Raw genomic sequence first — 25,248 nt, forward strand, 5'->3', positions numbered from 1 at the left:
GTTATTGCAAGACGATTTTAAAAAAGGAATGGACCTCTGCTTACATGCAGGTAAGCCTCTTTTGTGTATTAAGGATACGCCCTCCCCCCACCAAAAAGGGGAGCGAGATTATACGCAAACAATACCTAGCATGATCCTCTATATGAAACAGCAAGTAAAGCCCTAACCCCTCCCTCGTAAAAAAGCCACATCACTAATAAAATAATCTTATTTTCCCACATCAAAATATAAGCTTTTACCCCGACAGCAATTTCAATGTACTTTTCCGCTAATTGAAGGCTGTTCTAGCACGTGGGTTAAAATTCCATAAACAGATACAGGGGTTAAAGCTTAACTATTGCGCGCCACCAGAAGTTCGTATGTTGGGGTGCAAGCCTTTAATGAAAAAAAAGAAAAAAACTTTAATGATATCGATCAGCCAGCGTTACTCAATTACAAAGGGGCACATTCCTATTTCCGGTAAATTAAATTCTCCATTAGCGCTTAAACTGGACAAGCGGTTCGCAAATAAAAATACTTTTTTCTGATCAAATTGATGAGTTATTTTTCTACAATAAATCTTTGATTTGCGAGAAAGGGTTGCCTATTTTTATATTAAGAATATAGCTAGCTCCAATTTAACTAATAAATTTTTATTCGGAGAGGGGGGCAAAGACCGAGCGTTAGTTAATTTCCAACACTTTTAACATCTGCAGTTTATGGTAATTTGTCTACCTGAACAAATTGTTTCTTTGTGTTAAATAGTTATGTAAAAGTGGCTTATATTTACGCATTAAATGGAGAAACGAAGAAAATTGTTTTCAATATAGTAAATAAAAATAGTTAAACAAGCGTCTTTTTGACTATAATAATGAATTATTATGTAAGGCCCCTCCGCCTTTAATAAGGCCAGATGTAACCCTAGGCTACAGACTAAAAGTTTGCTCATTGTCTGGCTTTGTCTCTAGCCTAGCCTATTTATTATGCTTATTTCTCATGAAAAGGTGGCTCTCATAAACAAATGCCAAACAATGTACCCTAAATCCCCAAAAATCAGCAAAAATTGGTAAAATTCTAGTTTAGCTACTTTTTCGCTATCTTGAAATGGGGTTAGGTTGGGAAAATGAGACTTTCGAGGATGGATCTACAAACTAAAATATGTCCTGAGAAGGTATTTTGAAGCACCTACCAGGCTAGGACTATCTTATCACCGTTTAAAGAAATAAGTTATCTGTATATTTTTGTCCAAACGAAACTCTGTATTCTCACAAGAAACTTTGTATTCTTGATTGCCCTATTATGGCACGGATTTCGAATTCTTGGCCTGGAATTGAGGCAATTTCGGCCTCAGTAAAATTCTCTGGCAGCAGAACGATATCAAATTTTTTAAACAACAGTTGAAACCTTTTCTATACCTTTCTTTGAAAAGACTTTTTTTCATAATTTTCTTGTTTAACCTCGCGGAACCAGGGAAACTGAAAAAAATACTTATAAACTTAAATGTTGTAGAGGGAGGGTTTTCTATCACTTATATAGAAGGGTGAGGTCAATGAGTTAAATTTAAGAGAGAGAAATGAAAAAATTAGGCTCAAGCTACTCGGGCAACTAAACTTTAATTTCTATTTGCCAGGAACATTTTGAGCAAGAGGGTCCTCTACCTAAAAAACAGCAGTATATGATGCAAGAGCTGGTTGCTTCATGTAGGGTAAACTTGCAGCCCCTTCTGTGCTCCTCAACCAAGGCGAAAATATGACCCTTTCGGCGTCTCACCATAGCGGTGAGAATGCGGTCCCCTCAAGACCGTCGGCTCCTTCAATACCAGTGATGCCGAAGCAATGTGAAGATTCGGGCTCCTCAAAACCTGCGCCCCATGGCAGTAAAGTTCCCGGACCTTCTGCGCAAAGCGACACCTATATTGCCAGCCTTCGCGTAAGTGCAAATTCTTTTACAAATCATAGATATTACTCGAAAAGCTTAATGTTTTAGCGGTAAAAACTTGATGTTTTTCAGCCTAGTGTATATTCTTGTTCGGGCAAACACTTTAATATTAGAATCTCGCGCGAGGCAAGAACCTGGGATAATAGGACTATGAGAGAGCCCTTGTTTGGTGCCTCTGAGAGGGGGAGGAGGGCCTTGTCCATCCTAAAAATAGCTAAAGTAATTCATTCATTTCGCCTTAATAAAGGGTCCTGTCCGATGCTGATCTTGCTGGTCCTAAAAAAGTGTATTGTTTTAGAAAATTAATTAAAAAAAAACTTTCTGAAAAATAAGTTTTTCAGAGAAAAGTAAAGGCCAAACTTAAGCCATTTTAAGCTTAAGCTCAGGAGATACAAATACCTGTTAAAATTCAAACGTCATTGGCGCTTTACTGAAAACAATTCTTTGGAATATTTTCACTTTTTTAACTTTAAGAAATCAAAAATTAATTAATATTTTAGGGAATAAATATCAGCATATGTATATTAAATTGACAATGCACATTTTTTTTCAGTAAACTCATTTGATTTTTTTTCAGTGAAGTACAAATTATATTCTGGCTTTTAGAAAGCATAGGGGTTTTGAACCCTACTCACATTAATTTATGCTCGTTTTGAGTTTGACTCTAATGTTTCTTTTAATTTGTGTTTGTATTGGGTTTCATTTATTTATTGATACTGATTTGGGGTAGTTGTATGCTTGGTAGATTATATGATAGTCCGGACGCCAGGTGTTGAAAATGTGAACCATACAACGACGGAATGGGGCTGCTAAGAGAATTAGCCTACCCTCCACCCCCTAAATTAACCATGCGGATGGAAAAATACCAATGGCACTTGCTTGCGAGTAGTGGAACACTCCAAAGCTTGACATTTTATTATATTTTGGTGTCTCAGGCAAGAAAATGCATGTTCCACAAAGTTTGAGGTGCAGTTTTCCGCTCAAATAGAAATGCCTAGAATCCATAGAATGTTTTCATAACAAACTAACACGATTAGTGACACAAAATGGCAGAGTTAAAAAAAATGGCAAAACTATATGAGTCTTGAACAGTCTTGGAAAGTATAAACAAAATCAAATTGAATATTAGATATATAATGATATTAATTGTTGAAAGATCCATAAGTTCAAGATTTTTTTTTTTCGCTGTAATTTTTATTATCATTTTCAATGCTGTAAGAACTGGAAAATAATAAATTTGTAATATACGAGTAATTCGTTTTCAGTGAAGCACCAATGACGCAGAAGGCTTTAAGTTTTTACAGTTAAAGAAGGGGGCAGTATCCAAATTTTGCTTGTAGTGAAACTATATTTGTCTTGACCAATCTTGAAAAAAACTAATAAATTAAACTGAATATTTGATGCATAATGATATCAATTGCTAAAAGCTCATCAGTTCAAAATTTTACTGTAATTTTGATATTTATTTTCAATATTAAATACAAAAGAAGACATTTGTAATATAATTCGTTTTCAGTAAAGCGCCAATGACGCAGTAGGTTTTAGGCTTCTGCAGTGAAACGATACCCAAACTCTTGTTTGTAGTTATTTTTGTTCGATTAAAACTTGATTTGCATATTCAATTTAAGTTTCACTCGTTTTAAGATTTATTTATTCATTTACATTAATATATATTGTGTGTTTGTTCGCATTGATTGTTTATTTAATTTCTGTTCGTTTTAAGTTTGATTTATACTTTAATAGCAAAATATTTGTTTCCGTTTTAAGCTTGATTTTCATATTCAATCTAAGCATTACTCGCTTTAAGATTTATTTATTGATTTATATTGTTACTTGTTGTATGTTTTTTGCTATGATCGTTTATTCAGTTTCTCTTCGTTTTGGGGTTTATTTATTCTTTAATAGTAATTTCTGGTGGTTTTGAGTTTGAATTTTAACAGGTATTTGTATCTCCTGAGCTTAAGTTTAAAATGGCCTTTACTTTTCTTTGAAAAACTTTTTCTTCGGAAAGTTTTTTTTTTAATTAATTTTTGTTCGTTTTTGATTGCAAAAAGTTTCAAGTTTTTATGGCATGGGGGAGGGGGGGGTTCTTACTGTCCGATTATTCTTGACTTTAAAAAACGGATCTAGAACTTTCAATTTAAATCGAATGAGGCTTTTTTCAAAGTATATACGATTACCTCTTTGATGAAAACCTTATATATGAACAATAGACAGCCTGCATAACTTGTGGACAGTGATTGACAACGATGAATGGATTGAAAAACTAGTACCAATAAGGGAGTTTAGACCATTTCACTTGCTGACACAAAAGAATCACGACTGTTTGGAATTGACCTTAATAAGAATTTTTGTGCCAAAGCAATTTTGCATGTATCACAGAGTATGTATTTTAACCTTATAATTGGATAGTTATAATAGATTTCCTATGTGTTCTTCCCATACAAAACCCCTTCCCATAAGTTATAAACCCCCTTTAATAATTTATGCCCCAGGGCATAACCCTACAACGCCTACCCCTGGGCCCTGGTGGGCTGTTTCGACACCGGAGTTTTTTTGTTATCAGAACTTTTAACTATTTTAACAAAATGTCTATCTCAAAATTTTTATCTGATGCACTTAGGGCGTGGAGGAGGTAGAGGGGCTAGTTGCCCCTCAATCTCTCTTGACTCTTAAAAAGTGAACAAGAACTTTCAATTTTCAATCAAATGAGCCCTCTCTAAACTTTATACGAGCATCCCTTCCATAAGAAATAATATGAAGGATTCAGAGAATCCTTAAATTATAACCCTTGCCCTGAGGGCTTTGGGGGAGTTGTAATCCTCAAAGACCTAATTTCCAGAACTTAAAACTACGTTTAATAAAATGGCTGTCTTAAAATTTTGCTTGGATGCGTTTGGGGAAAAGGTGGGCCTGAGAGGGGGGTTAGTTGCCCTCAAATCACTATTGACTATTACAAAGCGCACTAGCTCTCAGAATTTCCAATCGAATGAGCCTTTTTTGAAGTTTCTACGACACCGCCTTCTATAAAAAAAACTTATATGCCCCCAGAGCATAACTTAAAACCCTTGCCCTGAGGGTTGTGGGGGATTTTCCTCCTCAAAAATATATTTTCTATCGGTAAATCAACTACGCTGAACAACATGGCTATCGCAAATTTTTGTTTGGATATGTTTGGGGAAATGATGGGCGTGGGGGGGGGATGGGGGCTAGTTACACTCCAATCACTTTCGACTATTAAAACGGGTACTAGCTCTTTAATTTCCAGTCGAATGATCCTGTTTTGAAGTTTCTACGACAGCGCCTTCTATAAAAACCTTATATGCCCCCAGGGCATAACTTAAAACCCTTGCCCTGAGGGTTGTAGGGGAGTATCCTCCTCAAAAATATATTTTCTATCTGGAAATAAACTGCGCTGAACAAAATGGCTATATTAAAATTTTGATTGGATGTGTTTGGGGAAAGATGGGCGTGGGGGGGGGGCGAGGTTCCCTCCGATCATTTTCAACTATTAAAAAGAGCACTAGCCCTTTAATTTCCAATCAAATGAGCCTGATTAGAAGTTTCTACGACCACATAATCAATAAAAAACTTATATGCCCCCGGGTATGAATGAAAACCCTTATCCTGAGGGTTGTGGGGGATTGTCCTCCTCAAAAACATATGTTCTATCGGGAAATCAAGTACGCGGAACAAAATGGCTATATCAAAATTTTGATTGGATGTGTTTGGGGGAATGATGGGCGTGGGGGGGCTAGTTGCCCTCCAATCACTTTCGACTATTAAAAAGTTCACTAGCCCTTTGAATTTTCAATTGAATGTGCCTATTTTGAAGTTTCTACGACGACGCCTTCTATAAAAACCTTATATGCCCCCAGGGCATTACTTAAAACTCTTGCCCTGAGGGTTGTGGGGGAGTGTCCTCCTCAAAAACGTATTTTCTATGTGGAAATCAACTACACTGAACAAAATGGCTATCTCAAAAGTTTGATTGATGTGTTTGGGGAAATGATGGGCGTGGGAGAGGGAGCTAGTTGCCCTCCAATCACTTTCGACTATTAAAAAGGGCACTATCTCTTTAATTTCCAATCGAGTGAGCCTTAGTTGAAGTTTTTATGACAACACCTTCTATAAAAACCTTATATGCCCCAAGGGCATATCTTAAAACCCTTGTCCTGAAGGTTCTGGGAGAGTGTCCTCCTCAAAAACATATTTTCTATCTGGAAATCAACTACGCAGAACAAAATGGCTATCTCAAAATTTTGATTGGATGTGTTTGTGGAAATGATGGGTGTGGGGGGGGGGGCTAGTCGAATTCCAATTACTTTTGACTATTAAAAAGGGCACTAGCCCTTTAATTTCCAATCGAATGAGCCTGTTTTGAAGTTTCTACGACAACGCCTTCTATAAAAAACTTATATGCCCCCAGGGCATAACTTAAAAACCTTGCCCTAAGGGTTTTGGGGGAGTGTCCTCCTCAAAAATATATTTTATATCTGGAAATCAACTACGCTGAACAAAACGGTTATCTGAAAATTTTGTTTGGTTGTGTTTGGGGAGATGAGGGGCGTGGGGGGTGGAAGGGGGTTAGTTACACTCCATTAACTTTCAACTATTTATAAGGGTACTAGCCCTTCAATTTTCTGTCGAAGGAGCATGTTTTGAAGTTTCTACGATAACGCCTTCTATAAAAACCTTATATGCCCACAGGGCATAACTTAAAACCCTTGCCCTGAGGGTTGTGGGGGAGTATCCTCCTCAAAAATTTATTTTCTATCTGGAAATCAACTACGCTGAACAAAATGGCTATCTCAAAATTTTGCTTGGATGCGTTTGGGGGAATGATGGGCGTGGTGGGGGGGGGCTAGTTGCCCTCTAATCATTTTCGGCTGTTAAAAAGGGCAATAGCCCTTTAATTTCCAATCGAATGAGCCAGTTTTGAAGTTTCTACGACAACGCCTTCTAGAAAATCCTTATATGCCCCCAGGGCATAACTTAAAACCCTTGCCCTGAGGCTTGTGGTGGAATTTCCTCCTCAAAAACATACTTTCTATCTGGAAATCATCTGCGCTTAACAAAATGGCTATCTGAAAATTTTGATTGGATGTGTTTGGGGAAATGATGGACGTGAGGGGGGATGGGGGCTAGTTACACTCCAATAACTTTCGACTGTTAAAAAGGGCACTAGCTCTTTAATTTCCAATCTAATGAGCATGCTTTTAAGTTTCTATGACAGAGCTATCTATAAGAACCTTAAATGCCCCCAAACTATAACTTAAAATCCTTGCCCCGAGGTTTGGGGGGAATTGTCTTCCTCAAAAACATGTTTTCTAGATGGAAATGAACTACTCTGAACAAAATGACTATCTCAAAATTTTAATTAGATGTGTTTGGGGGAATGATGGGCGTGTGGGGGGGGGGAGCCCTAGTGGCCCTCCAATCAATTTTAACTATGAAAAAGGGCACTGGCACTTTGATTCTCCAATCAATTGATCTCTTTTCTGAGCTTCTATGATACAACCTTCTGCAAAGACCTTATATAATTCCAGCGCATATCTCCAAACCCTTACCCTGACGGTTCTGGGGGAGTGTCCTCCTCAAAACATATTTTCTGTCTGGAAATCAACTACACAGAACAAAATGGCTATCTCAAAATTTTGATTGGATGTGTTTAGGAAAATGATGGGTGTGGGGGGGGGCTAGTTGAATTCCAATCACTTTTAACTATTAAAAAGGGCACTAACCCTCTAAGTTTCAATCTATTGAGCCTGTTTCAAAGTTTCTACGACAACGCCTTCTATAAAAAGCTTATATGCCCCCAGGGCATAACTTAAAAACCTTGCCCTAAGGGTTTTGGGGGAGTGTCCTCCTCAAAAATATATTTTATATCTGGAAATCAACTACTCTGAACAAAATGGCTATCTGTATCCTCCTCAAAAATATATTTTCTATCTGGAAATCAACTGCGCTGAACAAAATGGCTATCTCAAAATTTTGATTGGATGTGTTTGGGAGAAAGATGGGCGGGGGGGGGGGGGGCTAGTTTCCCTCCAATCACTTTTTACTATTAAAAAAGGCACTAGAACTCTCGATTTCCAATCGAATGAGCCCCCTTGGAAGTTTCTACGACGACCCCTTCCATATGAAGTACCTCTGGGGAAAAAAATAAATAAATAAATGATAATAAAACATTGGAGCCGTATGACCTTTACTATAGGCAACGCTACAGCGTTGCCTCTGATAACTCTAAGTTTTGAAAATAAGATATTTTTAGATTCATCTAAAGGTAATTTGTTGACCAATCCTGCTTTCTAGGGGTAACTTGAGATTTCCCCATTGTTGTTTTCCGAAGAAACCTAACTATATGAACAGCATTTTAGTAGGGCTTTAGTGTTGAAAGGGGGCCTGGTCCACTGCCTTTAAGAAGGGGATTTGAGGAGTCCCTAGCCCCCCAAAGAAATAGGCTTTTCATCGTGTTTTAACGGTAAAAACTTAGTTTTTACGCGTGACAAGAGATCGGGATAAATTTATCAGCCTATTAAAACATTGAGGGTCCAAGAAAGAGATTGGGATAAATTTATCAGCCTATTAGAACATTGAGGGTCCAAGACTCACCTAAAGTTGATAGAATATTAAAAACACCCCCTGGTTCGATGCTATTATTGATCCCCCACCACCAAGAAATAACTGAAGTGACACATCCTTCTCGGTTTAATGAGGTAGTTGTCCGATGTTCCTGTTGCCGGTCCTCTGATTAATAATTGTTTTCTTTTCAGCTTGAAATCATAAATGTTTCGAGGGAATAATAATTTCTTTTCAGATTCCAATTGATGATGACGAATGGATCGACCAACTGATAGAGGATTTCTTTGGGAAATTGCAATTGGACACAACCATCCCCTCTGTAATTCTTATTTAAGACTCATAGTTTCAATAGGGGAGCTTTTTAATAACTGAAGCATAAAGAGGGGACACTCTACCGTCATTTATGGGGTAATTTCCGGTCCTTACACCTTTAGTTGGTAGTAAGAGATTTCTAAGACAAAACGGTGACTTTGTCCCAATTTATGGCATAATTTCTGGTCCTTACACCTTTTGGTGGTATAATACCCTCACCATGTCTGAAGGGCCACTTTGCCCCCTCAGGGAATTTTCAGGCTAACAACACAATCTGGATCAGCCTAATATAAATTCCTTTTCATGATTAGATCAAAAGTGTTTCAATGGGCTAATAAGCTCTTAATTTTTTTAGGTTCACATACCGACATTATCACCTGTACCAGAGGCCTATATTTACAGCGTAGAGACGGCTATCCTGTCACCACCAACCGAATTCCGGGGCGTTCTATGTACAATCCCCGTAGAAAGTGAACTTGAGGGGTAATTTATTTTGGGGATGAACCTAATTAAAATAGCTTCCCCCAGTTTTGATTTAGACACTTTCTTGATGAATCTCGGCCTCGATGTGGAATTTTTAGACCGTTTGTTGGATCAAGTGCCATCTAGCAAGGTTGAGAGAGTACTAGAAGATCAAATGCCCACCCTCATAGTGACCATGATGAGGAGAAAGCAGGACAAAGTGGAAAAGGCTCAACACCAGTTTTACCTGATTTTTATTTACCCGACACCGCCTTGTGTAATGTCTATGTTTTAAGTGGTAGGATCCATACGGATTCAGTTAACATAGTCCACTCCTATGTGGGCAAGATTCGGCCTCTTCTTAAAAAGCAGATTCGTGACGGAGGGTAGGGACAGCATAAAAGCATCCATGAATCCAAAAATATATTATTTTAAATGAAGAAGTTCTGTGACGTGTACTCGCACTAACCACAAACAGAAATGCAGAACACTGCATCCGAACTTGCATAATTTTGAGGGTGTTTTTCCAAGTAGGTGAGATGTATTTTTAATAGGGTAGAAAATTACTATGAGATGGGGAGTGATTCAGTGGCTTTATTTATAGAAAGTTTAGATTCAAACGAAACAAAATTTAAAAAAGAAATTTGTTTTAAGAGGTGGGAGGGGGAAGGGTAATTTTATGATGATACGGGCCTAGAGTGCTTCAAGTACGCGGTCCTCGTAGCAGGCCATAAACCCAATTCAATGATGCCACTGGGACAGTTTTGGACGATTTTGCAGTTAATGAGGCTGGGTTTGGGGCATAGCTCCATAAAGTTGAATTTAACTGTTTAAAGGGGCAATATCCTGTAACAGTTAAGGGAATAGACATTTGTTAGTGGGCTAACGAGCATTTGAAAATTGGTGTTACAGTATTACAGAGCGATAAAGAACATGAAGAGGGACAACTTAAATATAAAAAGAGGGTTATATATTCAGTGAGGGTGCAGTCCATTGAATTGGTGAAATACTGGGTATGGCTTCTTTACGAACCTGACAGTGAACCTGATGACTTGAATGTTACTTTCCAATTCTACGCATTAGTTGAGTTTTAAATCAAGGGAAAGGTGGAAATCAAGTTTTAAATCAAGGGAACTTCACGCCATGATTGTTAAATGTGTCTATCAGGTTTCCATACAGAATTGAAATTGAAAAATCACTTGAGGCAATTCAAGTTTTATGGGTACCAGTCCGTTGAGACGGTTTCGGGCGACAATGCCATCTTGCTTTTCAAGAATTTTCAAAACTCGCTCTTGCAGAGAGAAAAGGTAGTATTGGATATTGAAGCCAAACTCATGAACGTGTACGATCTATCAAACTCGAATCGTCTTAAAAAAATGAAGCCATTGTAGCCTCTTATGCCCATGCACAAAGAGATGCTACTTATACCATGCAATTGGTAATGATATTTGAGACGTTTAGTGGGGAAGATTTTATAGGCACAATTACGGTTGCACTTATTAAAACAGTAAATAAGTCGATTTCACTGCTGCGCAACGTAGATTACCCAATGACTATCAACAGCGGATGAGTTGGCAATTAATATTAAAGAAACATGTTGGGTTTGTAAGGGGAAATTAGTTGAGGGTAGTGGGGAAACGCCAGTCCACGACCATTATCATTTAAATAATCCAATTTTATCGGGGGGGGGGGGGAGCAGCTTTCGTGGACTGGCACATAAATCTTGCAATTTAAACGTTAAACAACAATATTTTCCACCGGTTTACAAGCACAATTCTAACTATATTTTGAAATTCATATTACCAGCGTTGAACCGTAAAATTGAAGTTGTAGATGGCAGATAGGCAGATGGGTCTTTTGCATATCTATTTTAGGAGTTATGGGCTATTATTCTTAGTATAGGACTTGATCGTCTGTTACTAGGTTGCTAGCTACCGCTGCAACTCAGATTACAATTTTTAGGAGTTATGGGTTGTTGTAGTTTTTATTAAGGGATGTCATCGTCTCTTTCTAGGTTGCTAGCTACTGCTGCAACCCAAATTTAATATAGAATTAGAAAGAATATTTGGAATAGTAAGAGCAGAACTTCAAAGAATGAGGCCTCAAACAAAACCAATATGTGCGATGGTTTGTTCTTTACTAGGCTTCAGCCATTTCTACAGCCATGATACCGACGAAACTTAAATATTACCAATTTATACCTAACCAGACCATTTCTTATATAATTTTTTTTAGTGCATTAGCGAATTTACTATCATGTCTTATATGTAACTTATTTTTCGTAGGTCTCCGATAGCACAATAGTAAGCATACCCGCTTGTCACGCGGGCGACAGGGGTTCAATTCCCCATTGGAGGGAATTCTTAAATAATTTGAATTTAAATACAGCATTACAAGCCTATACTACAGTTAAGTTGTCTATACAACGTATTATAGGCAAGAGTACGTTCTCTATTATAAATTAAATAAAACAAACCAATTCTTTTAACTGAAAGTAAGGAGTGAAATTAAACTTAAAACGAACAGAAATTATTCCGTATATGAAAGGGGCTGTCCCCTCTTCAATGCCTAGCTCCTTATGATAAACTTTTTATTGTTTTAAAAAATAAAGTTGTGTGACAGAGTCAAACTTTAGCGTAGAGAGCGAGGCGTTGAGGAGGTGACAGACGCTTTCGTATACGGAATAATTTCTGTTCGTTTTAAGTTTTAATGTCGCTCCTTACTTTCAGTTAAACAAAAACTTGTTTTTTAATTTAATTTTTTAACGTTTTTGATTTAATGCAGTTTTTATTTTGACTCTCCGTATATGAATAATTAAAACGAAATTTGCATATTAATTTTTCTTTTTTTGGCTAAATGGCTTTCTTGAAATTTACTTCTGACGTAACTTACGACTTAACTTACGTAATGAACATCTATACTCGTAATTTCTTATTACGTATATTGGTGAATTTCCCCCCTAGTCAATACCTCGCTCTTTACGCTAAAGTTCGAATTTTGTTTGAATCATAAACCCCTGAATCACAAAGGCCTTACCTTAGCGCAAAGGGCGAGGTATTGACTAGGGGACAAACTTGCTCATATTCGTAATAACTTCTGTTCGTTTAAAATTTTAATGTTGCTCCTTACTTTCAGTTGACAAACGTTTTTTATTTAATTTCTGATCGTTTTTTAAATAATGGTGGGAAATTCGGTGCCCCCTTCATAGAAATATCTCTTCTCCCAAGGAAACACCTTCCATGGAAATATCTTTCCCCATAACCCCCTCCTCTGACACTCCCCCCCCCGCACAAAAAACAACCTCCTGAAACGTATGTATACTTCCCATTAACCAATACTGTATTTAAACAATGGGCAAAGTTCATAATTTGCACCCCTTCACCCGGGAACTATGCGGGACTAAGTCATCCTAAAAGATATATTTATTAGATGTTCGACTATTCTGAACAAAACAGCTATCTCAAAATTTTGATTGGGTGACTTCGGGAAAAAATTGAGCTTGGGAGGGGGCTAAGTTGCCCTTCAATTTCTTGGTCACTTAAAAAGGGTACTAGAACTTTTAATTTTTGTTCGAATGAGATCTCTCACGATATTTTAGGACTACTGAATCGATATGATCACCCCTGGCGAAAAAATCAAATAAACACGCATCCGTGGTCTTTCTTCTGGTAAAAATACAAGATTCCACATTTTGCAGATAGGAGCTTCTATGAATATGCAGAACTTCTTCTATGCAGAAGTTCTATGACTCTCAGAGGTTGTTTCCCCCTTTTTTCGAAAATAAGGCAAATTTTCTCAAGTGCGTACATTTTGGTGGGTAAGACTTCATGAAACTTATATGTTTGAAATCAGCATAAAAATCTGATTATATTAAGAAGAAGAAGAAGATTTTATTTGAATAAATCAACATAACAAAAACACATATACCCCCAACAGAGAGCAAAGCTCGTAAAATTGGGTATTAATAATAATAATAAAAAAAAAAAAAAAAAAAAAAAAAAAAAAAAAAAAAACAAACAAACAAACAAAACAAAAAAAACATTTCCTCATCATAACAAAAGAGAGAAAGAAAAAAAACCTGGTTAAAGAAAAAAACAAAACATAACAAACATAAAGAAAACAAACGCTGGACAAGTGGGGCATGGAAGGCTATCCCAACATGGGTAACAAATATAAACAAAAAAAATAATAATAATAATAAAAAAATTTCTATTCCACCATCACAGGTCAATACATAATTTTAATATTTTCTTCCTTAGAACTGATATTTGCCGAAATGACTCAATTTGAATTCTATCTTTCAGCCTATATTTATTTGAAATAAATGGTATTTGGTATCTAATTGAAAATCTAGATCTTTCACAATTAACAAAGGGAATTCGATATGTTCCAGAACACCTAAGAGCCGAAGGAGGGGGCAGAATCAACAGAGATTTTTCATAAAAATAACTACTAGGATATTGTATTTTAAAATGCCATATTGATATATTAAGTTCTCTTATATGTTTCAGATCTAATAAATTCAAGAAAAGAAATAATGTTTCAGTTTCCGATGCATCTCTAAGTTTTGATGGACGATGTAAAAAATTTCCAAGTATTCTCACTGCTTTATTTTGAAGGATCTGTAGGGGTTTTATATGCGTCCAAAAAGTATTTAAATAAATAATTGTGCAATAATTTAAATGAGGAGCAATCAAAGAATGATAAATTATTTTTAAAATTGAAAATGGAAAAACATGTTGCAAACGATACATAGACCCAATATTTTGCGAAAGTTTCACCCTTAAATGATCAATATGAGTTTGAAATGACAAAAGGAGATCAATAAAAACTCCTAAATAACGATATGATTGAACTCTACGTATTTTATGCTCACCAACTTGAAGCTCCTGGCATGAAATTTTTTTAGTAGCACGTTTTGAATGACCAAAAAACATAAATTCAGTCTTCTTAAAATTCGGTAATAAATAATTAGAAACAAAACATCGATTAACTGAACTAACAGTGTTAAACAGATTTTGAATCAATGTAGATGAATCCTTCGCTTTAACAGAAACAGCTGTGTCATCTGAAAATAAAATTTCAAGACCATTATTTCCCTGCAAACATCGTGGGAGATCATTAATATACATCAAAAATAAAAGCGGACCTAATACCGATCCTTGTGGGACACCAATATCTTCAAGATCATTTAAACTAGACAAATGTCCATCAACATCTACCACGATTTTACGTCCATAAAGGTATGATATTATTATTTCTAGTCCTTTCCCTCTTATACCGGAATTTTCCATTTTATCAAAAAGAATTTCATGGTTTAAAGTGTCAAATGCTTTTTTAACATCAGAAAAAACAGTAGATACATGATAATTACTATCTAAGCAGTCATTTATTTCTAATACAAGAGCTGCAACTGCTTGTTCCGTCGAATGGCCTGCCCTAAATCCAAACTGATGTTTGGTAAAAAGATTTATTTTATCTAGATAATTAGTAATCCTTCCTTTTAAAATTTTTTCCAATACTTTAGACAATGGTGATAAAATTGCAATAGGACGATAATTATTTGTATCAGATTTATCTCCTTTTTTATGCAATGGTATTACACGTGCAATTGTCCATCTTTTAGGAAATGTACCTGAGAAAATACATAAATTTAAAATATGAAGCAATGGTTCAAATATTTCACCTGCAATATTTTTTAACAAATTAGTTGAAAGTTCATCATATCCCAATGAATTACCATTTTTTAAATTCTTAATGACCTTTTGAAATTCTGAAAAAGTAACCGGGGCCATAAATATGCTCGTATCTTCAGTGGGCGGTAGATATTTTTTATGCGATCTTGGGGAAGAAAGGTCAATTTCTCCTGAAACAACAGATGATCCAATACTAGCAAAATATTCACTAAACTTCTTAGCAACAGCTTGTGGTCCTCTAAATTCTTTACCATTAATATCAAATAACACTTCAGGGTATAACAACTTTTTATTTCTTCCAATTTTATCTTTAATCAAACTCCAAGTTTTTCTAGGGGAATCTGAATTTCGAAAAGATTTTTCATAATAAAGTCTTTCACTTACTCTAAGGATCCTTACCAGCATATTCTTATAATTTTTAAAACGCGGTAGATTTATTTCCGTGGGATATTTTATTCTAATTTTATATAAACGATTTTTCTCATTAATAGATCTCAAAAGTGATTCATTTATCCAAGGTTTTTTTGGGGTAAGTTTCTTTCCTCTCGGGCTCTTATATGGGCAAAAAAGATCAAGCTTTTCATTCATAATATAATAAAATTTATCTAATGATTGGTTCGGATCCTTCTCATCAATTACAGGACTCCAATCAACATCACCAAGCCCTTCTTTTAACCTTAACACAATTTTATGTGAAAAATCTCTACGCTGGGTTTGATTTTTTTTTATTATGCGGAAAATTTATAAGAAAATCAGACATAATTATACATTGGTCAGATGAATCATCAGGAATAATAAATGTATTAACAGCACTATAAGGTGAAAAAATATTATCAATAATTGAAAATGATGTATCAGCTATTCTAGAGGGCACAAAACATACGGGGTTTAGTCCATAAGATAGTGGGCCCTCCAAAAACTGCAAAATATTTCTATCTATTCTATTCTGATCTGAAGATAGGAGTTTCATTAAATCAATATTAAAATCACCCATAACTAAATAAGGAGTATTAAGACTAGCTAATTTATCCAACATACTTTCAAAATGATTTTTAAATTCTATCTGGCTGGATGACGGAGTACGGTAAATAACTGCAATTAAAAGCTTCCGATTATTTGGAAAAGAGCATTCAACTACACAAGATTCAAAAATCATTTCAATATTCATTGGCAAAAAATCAATCCTTATACGTGCTGGTACGCAATTTTTAATCAAAACACCTAGACCCCCTTGTTTTTGTCTTTTCCGACCGATGTGAAAAAATTGGTAATCTTTTACATGTATATTTTCAATTGAAAAATCATCTAAAAAAGTTTCGAATAGGCCTAATATATCTGTATCTGAATCCGACAAAAAAATTTCAATCACATCCTGCGCAGTCCTCCAACCCCGGCAATTCCAAAACGACAGCCTACTTGTATTTACATTTTTTCTTACCAGCTCATTCATAAATATATATTGATTTTTTGGGATATCAAAATTACTAGAAGTATCTTCATCATCACCAGCTACAATAGTTTGAAAAATTGACTGAAATGAAAGAGAATTCCGCTCAAATTCTTTTAACATTGATGATGGAATTTCACGATTATCTCTATCCATTATCAAATATTAACCCCACGTTAAGAGAAACCACACCATGCCCCAAATGACCAGCAAACCATAATAAAAAATAACAATTACAAAAAAAAAAAAAAAAAAAAGTAATCTCCATTCCAAGTCGTTTTCCCTCAGTACGACTAATCTGCGTAACTTTTAATTTAGAAACATAAATATATTAATAGAAAACAAAAAACACAACAAATGTTTCCAGGCCTTGTATCACTGAAAGCCAAAACCAATCCATAAGAACTCCAATCACAACCCGGTACGCTCCGCACCGCGCTATACACTATACACCATTAATACTTTTTCTCATTTTTTTTTTTTTTAAATTATTCCATCCAAAAAATCTTTTTAAAAAAAAGAAGATAAAAAAAAACTAGACAACATTAATACATACAAATATGATATCACAAAAAAAAAAAAAAAAGAAGTAAAAGCACAACAAAATAATAACTCAAAACCATATTAAACTAAAATAATTAATATAAATATAAATATTACAACCCGCCTAGCATTGCATAGGCACACCTCGAGGATTTATCGGCACTGACAATTCAGGAATCACGTCATTCACGGAGAAAGAAACACGCAGGCCATTTGACCGATCAAAACAAAGGAGAGGTGGAACCGATTTTGTTACCCATGCTTGAATATCACAATCAGCAAGCTTTGATCTTTTTTCAATCAGCCGTTTTCTAATATCTCTCACTGCCGTCGGAGCATCATCACTAAGATAAATATCTTTATGACCGCAAACAGTCTTTCCTTTAAGTTTTTTACTCTGTTTCAGAATCGTTTTTTTTTGTTCTTTAGACCGAACAGTAAAATTAAAATATATAAGCTCATTTTTTTACTTCTTTAAAAGCAAAATCTGGGGTCTCGTTTACACCTAGTCCTTCTTCACAAACTGTTTTGAAAATCGCTTTAGCTTCCTCTTTATCATCGCAAGGTACATTCCAAACCACTATATTTTTCTCATTCATTCTATACTCGCAATGCATTAACCAATTTTTCAACTGATTATTTTCTTCACGGAGAAACACTGACTCAGCTGTAACAACACTAATCTGTGATTTTACATTTATTATTTCATTCTCATTAGCCGCCACATGGGTCTGGATCGTCGAAAATTGCTGCGATTGGCCAGATAGCGCTTCCTCAAGCGATTTGACCCGGGTTTCCAGAGATTTGAACTGGTCCGTGATACCGGCAAGCTTTTTTCCATTGTCTTTCACTATAGTTAGAATTTCAGAAAAGCTCCGAGCCAGCGTCGAAATTGACAAAGTTTCTCCCTCCTTAGGTGAAGATGACGAATAATCATTTTGATCCTCTTTGAAAGAGACTTCTTTACGGTTTCTTTTATTTCGCCCCATGAATAAGTATCAATTAAAAAAATGGACAAATAGTCTTACCTCAGACGGCAACGATTGTTTATCCACTATGTTGCTAGTCTGCAGTGCTTTTAGCCGTTTGGCAGGGCAAACACCTTTTCCAACGTCGGTAATCAAAGGCTCTGTTTATAATGACTCAAATCCAATCCTCTATTACTCCATGCAATTCTTCAGTTCAAAGAAATAATCACACACCAAAAAATTTTATTTCATCAATTCAAAACATTAATCTTACCAGCTATTTCACTCCTCAGCCAAAACTACCGCAGGCACGGAGCGCCTAAGGTGTTACTCATTTGGGGAATGAATCATGACTGAATTATGACATATTAATGTATCTATTGGTATTAAATTTCCGGTTTTAGAGTTTCGGTTACTATTGAGCCGGATCATCCTTATTTACAGTTCGATACCACGAACTGTTTGATCACTTAATACGTCATATACGGTTACAACCTACGATTATGACGTCATCATTCATGAAGCTTGTACATGAAAATACCGTTTTTGTGCAAAAAGTAATACTATTTTAAAAACTAAATGGGCCATTAAACAGCTTTCTATGATTTTCCAGTGCCAAGCTATCTTAGTTTAAAAAACTGAAAAAAAATGCCGTCGATGCAGAATATCATAGATCAAGCCACTTTTCAAGCCGACATATTTTCTTTGTTGTCCAAGCCAAAACTGTAAGTTTCCTAAATAGGAGTTTCAGACAAGGCGGTTCTAAGGATTTACTTTGTGATTCGACCTGGAACTATTTTTAGGAGCTGTGGGTTATTGTTTCTCTTAGTATTGGACGTAATCGTCTCTTAATTGTTTGCAAGCTACCGCTACAACCCAGATTAGTATTACTTATAGTTCGATCTTTAATCTAAAATGAACATATCAATCCTTTATGTAAATTTTATAGTTTTAATTAAAAATGAAAATTATTGCTCAGACACCAGAAAAATTTTTGCTGTTTACATAATAACTTTAGCGATCCATGAAATAAAACTATTATACTTAAAATTTTCAGGATTTATTCTAATTTTAATTCACCAATCAATTTTTTGATATAACCTACTGACAATACTATGCATTCTTAGACCCCCCTTATATCATTTTTTACTTTGAAAAATGTGTGGAATTTCACCCACGCAAGCGTATTTTTTTTTAATATTGTCTCAAAATGAATAATCTTTCATAATGTAAAAAATTTGGTGGCTCAGTCGGAAGAGCGTTGGTTTCATAATCATAGGGTCATGAGTTTGAGCCTAAAATAAAGGATATAGTGATTTATTTTACTGTGGTCTAGAATTCGTTCTTAATTATTAAGTATAGTTAAGCTGCCTATACATGTTAATATAGGCAAGAGTTCGTTCTTTATTATAATTATTTTTCTAATTATTGGACGTGATCTTCTCTTACTAGTTTGCTAGCTACCGCTGCAACCCGGATAACTAGCTACCACTAAAACCCAGAATAGGTTTCAGCTATATCCGATAAAACTTACATATCCTTTATGTAATTTCTTTATTATAACATTTCAAAAAGTAAAATTGTGGCTAAGACAACCTCAAAAATTTTTTCTGTTTACACAATTTTTGCTTTGTCAGATGTTGGAATCATTCATAATGTACCATTAATTTGCAAAAGTAAATCGTTACTATTATGTGATATTAAATCATCATGCATATTTTATTTTAACATTTCAGTAACTATGTGATTGAGATCGTTCTCAATCAGGAATTAATCTAGTTTCAGTTGATAAATTAGATTTTTTGTTAAAACCCTAAAAGAATTACTGCATTTTACATAAATATATCTACGTGGTTTTTATAATTTTAAAAATATTATTTTCATTTTTTCATGCAATAAGATGTTAATAACATTAGCTACAACAGTGCTATAGAAAAATAGAATTTTTGATAAAAATATGGTTCTGTTTCAAAACCTATTTCGTTTTTAATTATAAAAGGCACTAGATGTAATAATTTCCTTTAAAATGAGCAATTAAACAACTCTCTACGGTGATTCAGTGCCAACCTAGCCGCGGAAAAGAAAAAAAAGATGCTGTATATGAAGAATATCGTGTTTGTAGCCATTTTTCTTGATTTTCAAGCCGATATAAGGGGTTTCGGGCAAGGCGGTTATAATAGTATACTTCTTTTTTATCTGATTCTAGTTTTAGGAGTTATGGACTATTTCATTTTTTACTATGGGGCGTGATCGTATCTCAATAGGCTGCTAGCTACCGCTGCAACACAGATAATATCATACCGAAATCATCTGAGAAGCTGCTTATCTTGTCTTATCATATATCTTATCATATATTATCTTATCTTATCATATACAATTCAAATAGAAAATAGTTTAAAATGGTAACACGTGCTGGAAAAAATTCTATTTTTGAGATTCTTATAGTTTTTCCCTAAATCCTTAAGTCAATTAATTCAAGTACAAAAAAGGGATGATTTTAATAATTCCCCCTCTTTAAACAGCACTTTCTAGTAAATGAAATGTATGGTTTATTAATGAGTAAGGGCGAATACCCGTATGAGTGCTACAACTCCGCCTCAAGGCTACGTGAGGAAAAATTTTCCGCCCATCACATCCTTTTATGATTTACTTAACGAGCGTCAATGCACCACGGCTGACTATGAATTTTCTAAAAAAAAAATTAGGCAAAGGGAGGGTGTAAGAATGGGGAGGATAATTTTAAAATATACCTGGCAAGTGAAGTATTTATGTCGTCGGATTGTCTGTAAAAACATGGATAAAATCTATGAGGAATCCTGGTTGGATTTGGGGTATTATTTTTCAACTTTTCACCTGGAGATGGATTTAATTCTTAAAATCAGTAAAGAAAAAACAGGTCTGATTACCGACATGGATCAGAAGTTATTTGTAGAGAGGTCAATGAAGAAGGGTAAGTTTTTCATGGTGATCACCTCCTGAAAACCGATCCAACTGGACAACGCACCGATGAAAAGTCGGATGCAGTTTTTTCTGGGTATGAACTCCCTTTATCCGTCAGTAATTTTTCCCTACTATTTTCAGAGTGAGAATTAGAAATGGCTGGACAATCTTTGTGATCCAAGTTTCCCCGACATTGCCACTATTGAGGAGAATGGTTTTTCAAAATTAATGGTTAAATACCAGTGGTACTTCATGACTCGGTAAAGAATTTTATTTTCCCGTGCATAAACAAATCGGTGCCTAGGGATGCACTGAGTCCCTATAATATATCTTTGGCAGAGGATAGGGGTATTCACTGGACAGCTGCAAAACAAAAACTTATTGCCGACTATCATCCGAACCTAAATATTGTTGTACACCGCGTTGTTTTGCGGTAGAAACTGGCCAACGGTTTCAAGGTCACAAAGATTTATAGAGTCATCTAGTTTCAATCAGAAGCTGTATATGAAGATGTTTATTGACATCTTTGTGAATAAACGGTCTGAGGCAAACACCAAGGTCGCTTAAACGTATCTTAAACTTATTTTAAATTTAGGCTTCAGTAAAATGCGAAATTATGCACCGTAGGAGCCATTTTGACATTGTAACCGACCCAAAAGAATGCACCCGAATCATTGCCGATCCAAATTTCACATCATTCACGATCATAGACTTCAATATGGTTCTTTTATACAGAAAAAAAGAAGTGTAATTTTAAATGAAAATATTGCTGGTAGCGCAATTTCAGAAATTTCCAGGAAACTCATGTTGGAATTTTATTACGATTTGTGTAAGCTCCAATGGCTGGGGGACAGTTAAAGTCAATTTTATTACGGGGACACAGATTCACTTTTGTTAAAAGTTAAAACTGAAAATTTATTAGACGATTTGGAAAATGGTGAGCCGAGTCCATTTACCCGGAGTTAGTATAGTTAGTATATTTTAATAAGTTATTATTTTTAAATCCGAGACGGGGAGTGACTTGTTTTCCCACGGTATTCTTGCAGGTCTGAAGGTGTACTGTATGAAAACACACAATGAGGATATCGAAAAAGTCTGCAAGGGCTTGCCTGCACAATATGTAAAGGAAAATTTCGACATGAGTGTTTATGAAAACTGTGTAGAGAATGATTTATTTACAAGAGCGAACGTCTTGGCCATTCGCTCTTTAAAATTAGAAAAAACTACGCAGTTAGAGTCGAAAAATGTCATGTCAGCCATATCGGACAAACTCTATGTGTGCGCGGACGGTGTAAAGATACTACCACACGGTTATTATTTTATTTCAGTTCGAGAAGTGGGTGTAGAATATAGACAATGTCTCGGTCTGGAGAAAGTTGAATAATTGGTTGGAGAAGGGTTCCTTTTTCTATCCCAAGAGTCTCCATCACAACAGTTTTTTTTCCTCAGTATCCAGCTCAGAAGTGTGTTTTTTTATAGAGTTTTATATGTTTTTTTTTGTGCTAGCAGGAATCGTAGTTTTGAAAAGTTTTTAATATTGTACTATTATTTTATGTTTTTATATCTGTGTTTCCTGTCTGGCCCCGCAACCGGCACAGGCCCAGTCCAGTGCCTTACGACCGCCACAAAGGCCGTCCCCCACCCTTCTGGGGAGGGGCAACATCAAGTGCTTTTTTAATATTCAAGTGTTTTTTATGGTGTTTTCTCCACTGCCTATGTAAATATGTTTAAGTGCGTATTTCATGTTGTTTAACTTCCAAGTGTTTATATAAATATGTTAAAAAAATTTGTAGTACATTTATTTATATTAAAGAAAGCATGTATTTTACTTTTTTTTTTCTTTTTATGTATTTATTCAGCAGATTGAGGTTAGGTTAGTTGTATTTTTACAGCGAGAAGAGTAATGTGTATCAATTTAAAAATCCTTCCAGATCTTTTCCTTGCGGACCGTCAATGTGGGCAAAACAAAACTTCTAATGAAAATAATTCAAAATCATGACAAAATGTTTTAAATCCGAAAAATATCTCTTATTGCTATAGTTTGCAGCAAGAATCCTATGATAAAACAAATATTATTGCACTAGACATAAAATTCATATGGGGACTTGACGTTTTTAATATTACTTAACCAAACTCATGGTTAATTATTGATGATTTAGCCGAATCCATTGAAGAATGGTGTCAGGAAATGTTGCAGTTATTAACGGTCCGATCTCATTAAGAAAAATTTCCGTAGCCGTTGTTCTCAGCAATCTCTTTTTTCAGAGCAAATGTATGAGAACATTTGCTTTAAATTGTACTTACTATATCATTTAAAGGGTTGTTCATGATTCAAGTTTTCTCATAACTTTAAAGAAGCAAATATATCCCGGTTAACAGAAATTTCTACTCTCACATGCAATCAGGCTACAATTAAACCCTATGGTTACATTCTATTGGATCTCAATCAAAACACACCCAAAGATTTACGTGTAGCCACTGATATTTTTGACAGTTAAATCACTGTGTATCTACCTATGAAAAGTAAGAAAGGTCATTAGTTGCTATCATGACACTGAAGAAAGTACAAGAAAACAGACATTTGTTTCCGTACTTTGTAATTCAAGACCGCGCCTTGGCAAGGCTAAACTCAAACAAGGCATTGACAATGAACTCATTAATCTTCAGTCTGAAATTTTTGTAAGTTTGACTGAAGGTAATGTTATACTGCCTGAAGTTGTTAAGCAGCGGACAAAGCAACAACGTTCACTTGTATGTGCCCTAGCTGTCAAAAATAAGGAAAAGGATTTCAAAGGAAAACAGATTGTTGAAGCGGGCGGTAGCTTCTTTTCACTGTTACTGCCAATAATTGCGGGACTTGTAGACAGTATTCTCTAGAAAAATGGCTAAACCTTACAAATTGACGCCAATAGAACTCGCCCTTTCACCAAAAGAGCACTTTGAGGATAATCTTGATAAATGTATTAACGATAAGACAATTGCCGACGATGAAGAATTTATTTTTCTTCAAAACGCACTTGGACGTGTCGATAGGCATAAAACCTACCGTGAAAGACAGCTCAAAGTAAATTTCATTGATCATATTCAACTTCAAAATTATAAAACTTTGAAACCACCAAAACAAGAAGAAGAAGATTTATCTGAAGCTTTATCAAGTGCTGTAGACTTATTGCCTCATTCGTATCGTGAGCAATGTAAAAGAGTCTTGACCTATCTTGCTAAAAATTAACATGTACAATTTGATGACAAAAAGAATGAAGTTACAATCAACGGCAAGAATTACAATCTAATTGATTTAGTATCATATTTAATTGCAAATCGTACAAGAATTGAATCATTTGATAGTCATTTGTATAAATTTTTAAACTCATCAAACTTCCCGAAAAGTAATATTGGGAAAAAACATATTTTAAATCGATTAAGGGAATACGGTCAAATATCAAAAGATGTTTTAAATCGTTTTCGAAAAATACTAGCACATCAAGTGGGGTGAAGATTTAAAAGGTATCAAACAAAGGTGTCTTAATATCAACGCATCACTTATGAGTATGCAAAAGGATAGCCGACACTTCACACCGCGTTTACGTTCAAAATAGCTTAAGCTTTGAATTGTTTTAATTAGAATATAGGTGAAGCGGGATGTTTAAGTTCCCCCGCCACACTTGCACGAGTTGCTGGAGTTGGAAAGATGCTAGCAACAGAGTATTTACAGAGTAAACCCAGCAACACTCTTCATCGAAATCATAGGGTTCTCGTTAGTCATTATCAAAAAACTAAAGCCTTTTTCCCATTGCATATATTACAAGAAGATCTTTTGCGTCTAGAGGAGATTCAAAGACGTCACAATAGACCGTTCAAGTATATTTTATTTGCAATCAGTGTTTATAGTATCTATACATATGCCGGTCCATTGCGTTCAAACAGAGGCGATGAAGTTGCTAGAGCCCTTGAATATATCTTTGAACAAGATTCTTATGGAAAAATTCAAACAGAACGAGGAAGTAAATTTGTTAATCCCCATGTAAAGAATGTTTTACTGAATATGATACAATACTCTATCATAGTCATAGTCCAATAAAGGCGGCATTGGCTTAACGTTTGATAAGAACAATTCGTCTTTTTATCTTGAGATATTGTACATTGAAAAATACTGCTTTATTTATTCAAGGTCTAGATAAAATCATTTTGATTTATAATCAACGCCCTCATCGATCCCTGTCCAATCTTAGTCGTCTTGAGGTTTATCACGGTGAAAACACACTTGACATTTTTCTTAAACAATATTGCAATTAAAGGTAAGTGAAAAAGAAGAAATTTAATATTGGTCATCCAGTTTGAATCAATCAAAAAAGTAATATTTCTGAAAAAGGGAATTACT

At 35.2% G+C, this 25,248-nt stretch overlaps 2 protein-coding genes across 3 annotated transcripts in view; both read left to right on the top strand.

Moving 5' to 3' along the window:
• Nucleotides 1–25,248, top strand: part of LOC148946866 (glycoprotein-N-acetylgalactosamine 3-beta-galactosyltransferase 1-like) — a 73,906-nt gene that overhangs the window by 36,348 nt on the left and 12,310 nt on the right. The gene's annotated exons all lie outside the window — the stretch shown is intronic.
• LOC148946867 (uncharacterized) lies at nucleotides 1,670–23,747 on the top strand. Its single transcript, XM_089097110.1, has 3 exons — nucleotides 1,670–1,908; nucleotides 9,170–9,297; nucleotides 23,477–23,747. The coding sequence occupies exons 1-3, from the start codon at nucleotides 1,729–1,731 to the stop codon at nucleotides 23,745–23,747; spliced, it is 579 nt and encodes a 192-aa protein (XP_088953236.1). The 5' UTR covers nucleotides 1,670–1,728.

Source organism: Artemia sp. Qi Xiang Cuo, chromosome 11 (genome assembly GCF_049724085.1).
Source record: "Artemia sp. Qi Xiang Cuo chromosome 11, ASM4972408v1, whole genome shotgun sequence".
NCBI classification, from domain to species: Eukaryota; Metazoa; Arthropoda; class Branchiopoda; order Anostraca; family Artemiidae; genus Artemia; species Artemia sp. Qi Xiang Cuo.

Bases quoted from the DNA above. Each gene is read 5' to 3' on its own strand.
- LOC148946867 (XM_089097110.1), top strand. From the start codon at position 1,729: ATGACCCTTTCGGCGTCTCACCATAGCGGTGAGAATGCGGTCCCCTCA. The intron at 1,909-9,169 runs GTAAGTGCAAAT...TAATTTTTTTAG, and splicing joins CCTATATTGCCAGCCTTCGC to GTTCACATACCGACATTATC. The intron at 9,298-23,476 runs GTAATTTATTTT...TTGTAATTCAAG, and splicing joins GTAGAAAGTGAACTTGAGGG to ACCGCGCCTTGGCAAGGCTA.